This window comes from Cervus canadensis, chromosome 10 (assembly GCF_019320065.1).
Source record: "Cervus canadensis isolate Bull #8, Minnesota chromosome 10, ASM1932006v1, whole genome shotgun sequence".
NCBI classification, from domain to species: Eukaryota; Metazoa; Chordata; class Mammalia; order Artiodactyla; family Cervidae; genus Cervus; species Cervus canadensis.
In genome coordinates, this window is record NC_057395.1 from 57,804,273 (window position 1) to 57,816,275 (window position 12,003).

General features: G+C 54.8%; 1 protein-coding gene across 1 annotated transcript in view; it reads left to right on the forward strand.

Moving 5' to 3' along the window:
• Positions 1 to 5,853: 5,853 nt before the first annotated feature.
• The window catches only part of BMP7 (bone morphogenetic protein 7), an 85,380-nt gene continuing 79,230 nt past the window's right edge, over positions 5,854 to 12,003 (forward strand). The window contains exon 1 of the mRNA XM_043480157.1: positions 5,854 to 6,766. Within this exon, the coding sequence (XP_043336092.1) occupies positions 6,349 to 6,766 (418 nt within the window). The 5' untranslated portion in view covers positions 5,854 to 6,348. The remainder of the gene's footprint in view (positions 6,767 to 12,003) is intronic.

Here is a 12,003-nt window from a genome sequence, read left to right on the forward strand (position 1 = left end):
GGCGATGGAGAAATGTCGCTTTAGAATCAAGCAGAGGAGAAAAGATCTCCTTCCAGACCACTAAACAACTAGAAGGTGAGGAACCTGGGCTGTGTAGATGGATGTGGTTTTGAGTGAGCTGAGTGACTTTGGGCAAGGCGCTCTCAGAGTCCCGGTCTCCTTCCTATGGTCTAAGAAGTAGAACAGAACCCCTTTGGGTCAGTGGGTGACATGGGCTAAGGCAGTGCAGGGCTTAGCAGGTGCCCAGTGGAATAGAAAGCTCTGGACTAGTCAGAGCTGTTAGTCATGTCTGGGAGGGAGAAAGGGCTCCCTCTAAAGCTGAACTGAGACCAGTTAGTTCTCAAAACCCATTCAGACCGCCTCCCAATCAAGGAAGAAATCACAGCCAAGCTAGTGATAAAACCACATCTTGCCATTAGTTGTTCGGGAGACCCTGGAAATCTCACCTTGGGCATCAGCTTTTTCTGGAGGGGTGTGTGTGTGTGTATCTATCTGATGTTCATGTTTTCCATTTGGAGTGGTGGCTACTGCCACATGTATTTAAGACTGATAAAAACTGTTTAGTATCTTACTTCTCTGTTTAAAAAATTGTGCAGAGAAAGTCCCAGCGTGAGCAGGCATGTGTCTATATCTCCAGCGCAATGAGAGCTGTGTATGGAAAGCAACATCGAATTACAGGTGTGCTAAAATCATTTCCTCTCTAATGTAGATCTCTTTGCACACAAGGATTTTAAAGTCCATGCATGAGGAGGCTTTGGCCCCCTATTCCCTTCTGGGCTCTGAGGCCCAGGTCACCAGGCCTTGGCCAGGTGGGTGGACAGAGGGGGCGGCCCCAGGTTTCCTTGGCTGTTCTGGGGCCCCAGGGAGCCCCCAGACCTGCTGTGCTTCCTCCAGGGCAGATGGTAACAGAGTCCTGCCCTTGAGGATGAGGTCCCGACCTCCCACTGAATGTGTGTGTCAGCAGGATTCTTTTCTTCTTTTTATTGCTTTCGAGACATATGCTGACTTGGTCAAAATCGCTTCTGCAAGATGTGACTGATGATGTATGAAATGAAAACTTCTTACCCAGAGCCGGGGGGCCGGCAAGTGAGTGTGTGGACACTCAGCCGAGGCCGGCCAGACACAATAACACCCCTCAGATTTCCAGGCCATCTTTCATCCCTTGTGGAGCAGACCGGGGAGATCAGGTTACGGGTCCAGGAGTCCTGCGCTGGGTGCCCCGGCTTGGGGGAACCTCAGCTGGGGGTGGGTGGCTGGGGGCTGTCTGCTGGGGAAATGAGATAGGCCCCAGGGAAGTTCCTGGGCCCTGGATGGCATGGGGGAAGCAGCTGGGGGACAATGAGAAGATCGGAATGCACAGATTACCCTTTCATCTCTGGATTACCCTTTCATCTCTGCTCCGCTCTCCCCTTCTGCCCTGTTCTCTCCGCTCGTCCTCACCCCTGCTCTGGATCTGCTCCTAGTCAGGATACATTTGCTTTCAGTGCTTGGCCAAAAAGCAGACCCTCCTGAAAAGTTGTGTTGTTATTTTTAAGCTTAGGAGGCTTTCCTGTTAACATAGTTTCCTTTTCATCCAGATGGTAACTAACATCTATCAAATGCTTTCTCTGTGCCCCAGCCACCTTATGAAGTCAGCTACATGAATTGAATTAACTTCCGAATCCTCTCAGCAACCCTAGAACACAGGCAGTCTTAGTCCTTCCCCCTTATACAGATGGGGGGACCAAGGCACAGAGATGGCAAATCCCTGGTATGGGGCTGCAAGTGGCAGGGTGGAGGTGTGAAACCAGACTGCCAGCTCTCCTACCCAAGACTTTCTCCAAACAATCCTGAAGCCTTTGCTGGTGGCTTCGGCTTTCAAACTGGCATCTCATGGGCTCCTGGTCAGATATTCTTGTTTGTGTGGCGTGCATTCATTTATTCATTGAGCAATCCAGCAGGCATTCACTGGGGGCCTGGTACAGTCTTAAGGACTCCTTTAAGGGAGGAAGCAGGAAAGATAAAGAGCCACTTCTCAGCATGGATCACTGGAAATAGACGGCTAAATAGGAGACATTTGGGCGGGGGGGAGGGGGGGGCGGGATTCAGAGGAAATCTGGTCTTTTCTGGGTCTCAGGTATGGAAAGCATATTGTCTCTGTCTTGGATGAGAAAAGATGGCATCCAGAGCACGGGCAGGGTGAGGGCTCTGCGAGATGTCTAATTCTGGTGCCTGCACACTCAGCCCTCGGTCCACCATGCCCTTTAGGTAATGGCGATGCCTACTGCTATTCATTCAACAGGTACTTACTGAGCTCTAACTGTGTGCCAGGCTCAGTGGGATTGTCGCTGTTGTTGTTCAGAAGCTAAGTTGTGTCTGATTCTTTGCAACCCCATGGACTGCAGCACACCAGGATTCCCTGTCCTTCACTATCTCCCGGAGTTTGCTCAGGTTGATGTCCATTGAATGGGTGATGCTATCTAACCATCTCTGCCTCCCTCTTCTCCTCCTGCCTTCAGTCTTTCCCAGCATCACGGTCTTTTCCATTAAGTCGGCCCTTCGCATCAGATGGCCAAAGTAACGGAGCTTCGGCTTCAGCATCAGTTCTCCCAATGAACATTCAGGGTTGATTTCCTTTAGGATTGACTTGTTTGATCTCCTTGCAGTCCAAAAGACTCTCAAGAGTCTTCTCCAGCACCACAGTTCAAAAGCACCAATTCTTAGGTGCTCAGCCTTTTCGTATGGTCGAACTCTCACATCCGTACATGACTACTGGAAAAACCATAGCCTTGACTAGATGGATTTTTGTCGACACAGTGATGTCTCTGCTTTTTAATATGCTGTCTAGGTTTGTCATAGCTTTCAAGGGGCAAGCGTCTTTTAATTTCATGGCTGCAGTCACCGTCTGCAGAGATTTTGGAGCTCAAGAAAGTAAAATCTGTCACTGCTTCCACTCTTCCCCCATCTATTTGCCTTGCTCTAGGGCCTCAGGGCCTTCCCCTGGGGGACCAGGTAGAAGCTGACCAATCAGTTGTTTTCAGATTTAGACTTTTGGCACCAATACCTGGGGTCCCCACCCCCAGCCTCACTTGCTTGTTAAAATCCCCCACCCCCAAAAGAATTGTCAGCAGATTTAAAAGCAGAGAGAGCTGCTGCAAAGGAGTAGTATTTCAGCTTTTGGAAGAAAACAACTTCTTTTATCTCAGCTGGCGCTGGAGGTGGCACAGCTGCTGCAGTGGCTTTGTCCCTGGAAGGCCAGCCCCAGGTTAAGCAGGGGGGACAGGCAGCCCTGGAGAGACAGAGCCTGGTGACCGCTCCTCTCTCTGCAGGGCCTGTGCTGCGCTTCCTGCTCCTTCTCCCTGGGAAAGCCGTCTCTTTCTCATCTTTCCAGGACTCAGGTCAAAGGCATCTCCCCCGGCAGATCCCCTTCCCACCTCCCTCCACCTCTCCCTGCGTGTTCACTCATGCCACTTATCACAGGCCACTGTGAGCTGGGCCGCATATGCTCCAAGTAGACGCTGGACCAGCCAGTGCTACTCCAACTGTATCGGCTGGCCCCTGTGTTGTTTCTCACCCTCCATGGTGCCCATCTGGGGCACTCCCCCTGGACCCTCCCACATGCCCTGTGGGAGTGTGCTGTGTCCTGCCTGAGAGAATCCATGGCCGAGCACTGCTTCTCCTCCCACCCCCAAACCACATGTAACGTTCCTGCTTTGTCTCCCCTGACCTGGAAGCCAGCTTCGTGGTGGAGGCCACCGTGTGAGCTTGCTCTCTCCTGTCCCCTCCAGTCCAGCACTGTGCTGGCACTGGGATGGGCCTCATAACTCACAGGGCCCAGTGCGAAATGAAATCAGGGCCCCTTTGTTCATAGATCATGAAGAGCTGCAATATGGCAACGGGAGAGCTTTAAGCCATGTGTGAGACCTTCCTACCAGGTCACATGCCCATGAAGCCCACCCTGCCTGACCCTCAGGAAGTACTCAACAAAACTTTGTTGGAAAAAACAAGTTGATGGACGAATGCAGGTGGAGGGGGTTTTCACAGCACCTTACTGACAGGTGGGCAGAGGCACAGCCCTGGGCCAGGGGGCCCGGGACCTATTCCATCTCGCAGCCTGGGGCCTGTGTAACAAGGCCAGGATGCCACTTGAATGGCTAGGACCTGCAATCTTGTGTTTCTCTTCTCCTTACTTGGCCTCTGCCTTGCCTACCTCCACCCATGTGGGCCCTCACGCTGCCATCTTGTCCAAAAGCCCCCAAAGAGGGCTGCATGGCAGAACCACCTCTCCTTCAGAAAACTCAGAAGATCAGGTTCCTTTTGATCAGCCCTATAGCTTTCTGCCTCCCCAAAGTGAGGCTTAGCCAGACCCCTCCTCTCAAAGGAAACCATTGTCCCCAGACTCAGCCCTTTACCTTTCATCCCAGACTCCTTATGGTCACCCTTCACCTAGCCCATCATCTGGGAACCACTGATTTGTGGGTTTGCCCTGGTCACTCAGACGGTAAAGAACCTGACTGCAATGCGGGAGACCCAGGTTCGATCCCTGGATTGGGAAGATCCCCTGGAGAAGGGAATGGCTACCCACTCCAGTATTCTTGCCTGGAGAATCCCATGGACAGAGAAGCCTGGTGGGCTACAATCCATGGGGTCACAAAGATTCCGACACGACTCAGCGACTGACACACTCCTTGGGGCAGGAAAGGACGGAGGTGAGATTGAACTTGACCCATGGTGCTGCCATTCTGGGTCAAGAGTGATTTTGCTCCTGGTTTTACAGGTGAAGAAACTGAGGCTCCAAAGAGCAGCAGTTCACTCAAGGTCCCACCACAGTTCTGAGTCGTGTGGGGTGCCAGTGAGCCACGCTCAGTGTGAGCTGGGCCCCAAGTGGGCAACTGAGTGTCATCTGTGGGATGAATGAATGAGGGGAAGGAAGAAAGAAGGCCAGGAGTGTGTGACAAGGTTTATGGCTCAGAGGTGAACTGCATGCAAGGCCAGCGGGCCAGGCCAGCTAGTCTCAGAAGTGGGGAGGAATTCTCTAGCCCACAAAATTTCAATCACTCAACAATCATGACTGTGTAGCAACAGTGGCTTCCAGGCCCTGGGTTCAAGGGCATCTGAGAGAGCACGGGCCTGGGCCCCCGGGGAGCTCCCTGGCTAGTGGGGAGACAGGACGATAAAAACAGGACAAATAACTCAAACAGTCATTCCACACAGGGGAGGGAGGAGGAGTTAAAGAAAACAGGTGTGTGGGGATCAGGAGGGGAAGGAACCTTATCTGCGCCGGTCTGGGAGGAAGTGGCACCTGAGTGGCACCTGGAGGTGGAGGGCTGGCCGGATAGCTGGGGTGGGGACAGAGACAAGTAAGGAAGAGGGTTCAGGCAGAAAGACTGGCAAGTACAAAGGCAAACTGGCAACAAGTTCAGGGAAGGATCAGCGTGTCTGGAGTAAATGGAAGGGGCAAGAGGGGAGAAGGGCTCAGGTGCCACCTCCTCCAGGAAGTCTTCCTCATCCCCGAGCTTCCTCCGCTCTCCTCTAGCTTGTTCCACCGCAGCGCGAATCCCACGGGTCCCGCTCAGGCCTCCTACCCTGCCCGGACCGCGAGTCCGGAGAAGGCAGGGCCAGCTCGGATTCCTCTCTCCGCATCCCCGCGGCGTCCGGCCGGGCGCTGGGCACCCAGCGCGCACTCAGTAAATATTTGTAGAGCGCACTAGAAGGAATGAATGAACCCATTGGGCGCCGCTGGGGGGAGGGCGGGGCCGAGGGCAGGTGGGAGGCCGCGGGCGCGGGAGGGGCCCTTGGAAGCCCGTCCTCCTCCCCCTCCTCCTCCTCCTCCCAGGCCCCAGCGCGTACCACTCTAAGGCTCCTGAGGCGGCCTCTCGTGCGATCAAGGGCGCGCGGGGCTGGGCGAGCGACCTGAGGCCCCCGCTCTGAGCGCCGGAGTTCGGAAGAGGGTGGGTCCCTGCCGCTCAAGAGCGAGAGGAGGCAGAGGAAGGAGCGCCCGCTCGCCAGCCGCCTCGCCGCCTCCCCGGCACTCGCTCTCCCGGCTCCTGGGTTTGCTGGCTGCTCCTCCCACGCGCGCCCGCCTCCTCGCTCGCTCTCTTGCTCGCTTGAGCCGGCTTTCCAGCCCCGCGGTGCGCCCGGGCGAGTGCGGGGCGAGGGGCCCCGGGGCCAGCGCCGAGCCGGGGGCGGGGGTCCAGGCAGAGCGCAGCGGGTCGGGGAGGGGCCATGTCCGGCGCGGGCGCAGCGGGACCCATCTGCAGCAAGTGACCGAGCGGCGTGGACGGCCGCCTGCCCCCGTCTGCCACCTGGGGCGGCGCGGGGCCCCGGTGCCGGGTGCCCGGAGCCCGGGTCGCGCGTAGAGCCGGCGCGATGCACATGCGCTCGCTGCGCGCCGCGGCGCCGCACAGCTTCGTGGCGCTCTGGGCGCCGCTGTTCCTTCTGCGCTCCGCCCTGGCCGACTTCAGCCTGGACAACGAGGTGCACTCGAGCTTTATCCACCGGCGCCTCCGCAGTCAGGAGCGCCGAGAGATGCAGCGCGAGATCCTCTCCATCTTGGGCTTGCCCCATCGCCCGCGCCCCCACCTCCAGGGCAAGCACAACTCGGCGCCCATGTTCATGCTGGACCTGTACAATGCCATGGCGGTGGAGGAGGGCGGCGGGCCCGACGGCCAGGGCTTCTCCTACCCCTACAAGGCCGTCTTCAGTACCCAGGGCCCCCCTCTGGCCAGCCTGCAAGATAGCCACTTCCTCACCGACGCCGACATGGTCATGAGCTTCGTCAACCTCGGTGAGTGGAGGCGGGAGGGAGGGGGTGCGCGTCTGGGTCAGGAGTCGCTTTGGGACAGGGAGGGGGCCGCTTCTTAATCCAGCCCGCCCATCTCTCCACTCTTGGTCGTTAGCGAAACTGCAGCGCTTGGCCAAGGGTCTCCCACCCCCCTGCCTTAGTGCCTCCCACCCCTAGCCGCGCGCGCCGCAGGTAGGGCGAGCCGTGCTCATCTGGCCTGTGGGAGTTTGGGGGGAGTAAGGACCGGTCTGAAGCCCTCTCTGGGTTAAATCGGTGGCCGCACCTCTGGGGCAGGAGGCGCCGGGCGGGCCGCGGCTCAGTTCAAAGCGCGGGGCTCGGTCATGTGAGCCGTGCCCGGCCGGCTCGGCCCGCGCTACCTGGATTTAAAGGGCCCTGCTCCGCGAAGCTGCCTTCCCGCCCTTTCTGAGCCCCTCTCTGCTCTGCCCGGCCCTGGCATCGCGGGCGTTGCCTCCCATCCCGGCCCTGGCTAGCCCTACCTGTCTCCTCCCGGTGCGCCCGCCATAGCGTGCAGCGCGCCCCGGGCGCCTCGGGGGCCCCTTTCCTGACCGCTGGGCTCCCCCCTCGCTCTCAGCTCTCCTAGCTGGAGCTGGGGGAAGAAACATGGCCATTGCGACCTTTCCATTTTAAATATTTAATGATAGGTCCCGGACCGGCAGAATCCATTTTCAGCGTTTATCACGTGTGGCGCGCAAACCATGGCTTTCGGCTAATGGGTGGCGAGGGATCTCCCAGCAGACGCCGCCGGGATAGGCTAGGGGACCCGGCTTCTGACCAGAGCCCCGACGGCCCCGGGGATCCGAGGCTGGCGCTGCGGGGGTGGGGAGGGGGGCGCGGTGCTCCCCTTCCATCTGTGCACGCACAGTCACCAGGCTTGCTCAAACTAACCCCCGACTGCGCGGTGTAGGGCTGATGATCAAATATTTGGTTTCTGAGATAACACGCCCTGATAGCGCTGTTTCCTGAGCCGCTTTCATTCTACATGTGTAACTTGCTGCGAAAATACGTACGAAGTCAAGACAGCAAACTCACGCCCACCGGCGCTGTGTCAACAGGGAAATAATGGTCCTAAAGCCCCTCGCGGGGCACCCGGGGCATGGATGGAGGGCGGCGGGAAGCGCGGATCAACCTTAGCGCTTCTCGCACTAGATAAGGTCCCTGGAGTTCCCGGGACGCCATTGTCTGTCCTTAATAATAGCCCCAAATCAAATAGTGAAACGAGTTTCAACGAGAGCAAGGGGTGGGAGGTTTAGATGCCAAAATGACTTCAAGAAAGTTTAAATTATACTAGGCAGCTTGTTAGAATGAGGCAACCCCATATGTCCTGATTTAGAACAATCTCCAAGATGTATGAGGTGGAAAAAAGCAAGGTGCAGATCAGTGAGGTTACATACCTGCGGTATATCATCCTTTCCCACTGGGAAAGACACCCTGAACTGGAAATAGATTTCACTGGGGGGCGGGCTGGGGGGCTGCCGTGGGGGGGGGGGCGGTTGCGGCAGGGCAGAACTGGGTTGGGGCCTTAGGGATTGGGAGTTAAGGCCAGATTTTTTCATTGTCTGTACTTCTGTCTGTGTGATTTTTTTGCCCCCCTCAATGTGTATTTGTGACCTATACCAGAAACTAAAGAAAAATCCCAAATATGTACATATAAATACATCAGTTAAAGCAGAGCTCTGTAGCCATCCTGAAGCCAGGGGTTAACCAGGGTCCTTTCTCTGGCTGGGGATTTATGGTATCTTTTCTGTTCTGTTGGGTACCGGCGACTCTTGGTGAAGGCAGCAGGTCCCGATGGTGGCCTTCAGAGCCTGGCTGAGGTCATTCGAAAGGTATTTGTAAGTCCGGGCTTCTGTGGAGGGCTCTGCAAACCCAGTGCTTTAGAAAGGACCCTACTACTTACGGATCAGCAGCCTGGCCAGACCCGGGCTCCCCCCATGCCAGAAAAGGACCAGGTTGCCAACTGGGCACCTCTGGGAAACTTGGGGCAGGGCTGTTTGTTCCCCCATGGCGGTGGGGAGCAAGCTGGAACTTGTTTGGGAAGGCCACAGCTGGGTGGTTTTCCTTCTCTGGCTGTACACACACCTTTCAACCCGTTAGCCACATTTCTTTCATCTTGAAAGGACAAAGACTGGCTTGTCTGAGCCTCTTAATCAGTCGGGCTGGCTTTGGGCTTTGTGGGACAGTCCTGACTTTCTCAGGTCTTGCTTTCTGGAACATCACTCCAAATTAGATGGCAGAGTGGCTTTTAACAGAGTGCCCTGACCTTGTTTTCTTTCTTTCTCGGCCCCTAAAACTCGAGGTAATTAGTTGGATGAAGACCTGGACCGCAGTTGGGCAAGACGCTTCCTGTAGATGTTTCTATGGTTGCCCTTTAATTTCTGCTCCGTAGCAGCATGGGAACAAACCTCCGATTCCTTCTGTTCTGTGGGGGTTCTGAGATTTTGCTCAGGAGGGGCTGGGGTAGCAGTGGGGTTGGCGGGAGGCATGTAGGAGACCTGCTTGGAAGCTGAGAGAAAACACACGGTTTTTCCTTGGATTGAAGTTCATATTGACCTGTAACATACAAAGTTTTCTAAAGGAGTGTGTTTAATCTCACACTTTACCTAAAAGTGAGAAAATGTCATTTGTTCATATGCAGCTACCTCTTGTTATCATGCAGGGGATCCAAGGGGTCCATTGGGGATTGTCGACAGAGACCTTGAAGGCAGACTGACCTTCTCCACCACCTGATCCTTGCGCCAAAGCCCCCTCCTCCTTCCACCACCCTCTTCTCCCTTACCGCATACCCCTGCTGTCCTGCAGTGCTTGGGGGACTTCAGCCTGAATTCTGAAGGCTTTTGCAGACCTGGTACATTTCTTCTTCCCTCCGTCTGCAGCCAGACTGGTTTTTGTTCCTGCAAGTCATTCTCCTCAGAATTCAAGCTTTTTGCCAGGCTGGAGTGGGATCTAAACTAGAGGGGAACTAGAGGAGGATTTATGACAAAACCAGGTGCTGAGAATGAGGACCTCAGACCGCACCTTGTGACAAAGACCAGCCTGTACAATAAAGCCCGTGTAACGCTAGCTGAGCTGCCAGACGGAGACTCGCATCTTCCCAGCCTGGGCCTCTTAAGTTCAATGGCGAGATTTGTAAACTGGTTTGGATTAACAAGCCCCCAACTCCTCTGTGTAGACTTAATTTTGGAATTCAAAACAGGCTACCCTCTCTTAAATTGTCCCCAGGCAATGTGAGTTCTGCAAACCGAATCCGGCTATAGCTGCCCCCCCACCCTCTTTCTTTGGAGAAATTCAGCAGCTCTTTCTGGAATCTTCTAAAGAAACCCCTGGCACTGGGGGTGTGCGGTACACGTCTGTCTCTGGTCCAGGTTATGAAGGAAACAAATTTGTTTCATCTTCGAAGTTAAGGTTGAAAAAAAAAAAAAGGAAGTTGGAAACCTGTCCTTATTGGGCTCAGGGTCTAGAAGTGGCTTTTGTTAATGTAGCTGAGGCACAGGGAGAAGGCCGTTCCGTTTTACTTTTATTTTATACCATCTGGCGATCTTTTTTGTTGACAAGTGTTTGGCATTAAGATCTCTCCTTTTGCCCCTTCAGAACAGGCCCTACCACTGTAGAGTATTAGAAAAAGATTCAGTTACAGTTTAAAAATTTCCTTCAGGGAGTGCTTGCCGAGGGAGCACGGGCTGCAGGCACTCGCAGCTGTAACCTGGCTTGTGTTAAAATTTGGAAAGGGCTGTCCCGCATTCCAGCGCTCAAGCGCCGGCCCTCACTGGTGAGCAGCCAGAGGTTAATATAGATGTCACCCAGCCTTCCCTCCTTCTCTCTTTCTTTCTCTCTTTTCTGCATAGCGCCTTCGCTATAGGAGCGCACCAACAGCTGTGTTTTCAGTAACCCTTTCAACATCACTTCTTTTAAACCTCATTTTCCTGCTTATATAAATCAAAGATCTTCTCCCCCACCCTCCTCCCAAGGATATATGTGACCCAGATTTGAACTTTTTAGATCGTCTTTGTAGTTCCCTTCTGGAATCAGAGCAGGTTAAGGCCAAGCCCTGGATGCCAGCTCGCGTGGCTGTTTGTGGTTTTGATTCCAGAGTGGTTGATTCCAGAGTTGTCACTCGGTTGCGGGGTGGCCCTTGGAGGGGGTGAGAGAGGAGACCTGGAGAAGCAGACGGGGGTTCTCTGCGTGCACAGAGAGAGGAAACAGCTTCTGAGATGCAGCTCCTGTGAGCTCTGGGTCGGGGCCTTCCATCGCGTCGCTGCCTGTCAAGCCTCTGCCGAGATAAACACAGCTGGTCCGCGATCCCTTGACCACCGGCGTGCCTGCGATGTGAGCGAATATCACATGTCCGCTGAACTCAGAGAGAGTGATGACTTCATTCCAGGGAGAGCCTCCTCTAAGTTGATTGATCACCCCTATCGCTTTAATATCATCCCCCCCTCCATTGGGTAAGGTCATATTTGGCCCATTGCGAGAATCAGAGTGTCCTAACACTCTCCCCGTCTCCACCCTTCCCCAGCCTGCCCGTCCATTTTAACCAGCTGGAGATTTTGAATGGAGAGCCCTTTGGACCAGGTGGCTGACCCCGTTCATTTTTGGTGACCACCTCTTCAGACCTTGCTGGGGGCTGTCGGCATGGCTGGTTTGTGGTGGGGGATGCTGGAGTGCTTCGCTTTAATTTGCTCTGGCAGTGTCACTGGGGTTAGGGCACAGGCAGGGATGTGTGGGACCTGTCATGTTATTGTCAGAAGGAATGTGAGGATTAGCCTTTAAAACATGGCGGTGGGAGAACACTGCAGCTGTGTACACTTATTATAGAAGATTTAAGTCCCACTGGTAAAATCAATATATTGAATTGCTTGACCCTCTGCTTTTAATTAGTTTCAATCAAATGCGCCGGTGTCATTTTGCCTCCTCTCGCCTTCCTGGGGTGAGGAAATACCAATATTTACATAGAAACTGTTAATTTGTGGTGCAAAGGAGAATGCATTTAGCTTTGCACACCCAAATTGCTCCGACGATGTGAAGGATACCAGATCAGCGTGGAGGCGAGCGGCGATGTCACCTGGGTGTGGGACCGGCCACATCAGGGATGTTTGCTGCCTGGCTCCAGGATGTGCTCGCAGGTGCCTGGACCCGCAAGCGCAGTGTGTGAAGGTGCGAGTCTTTCAAGAAACTAGCCAAGGCTGACTCCGCAAGCCATACATGCCGCGATTCACCCCTGC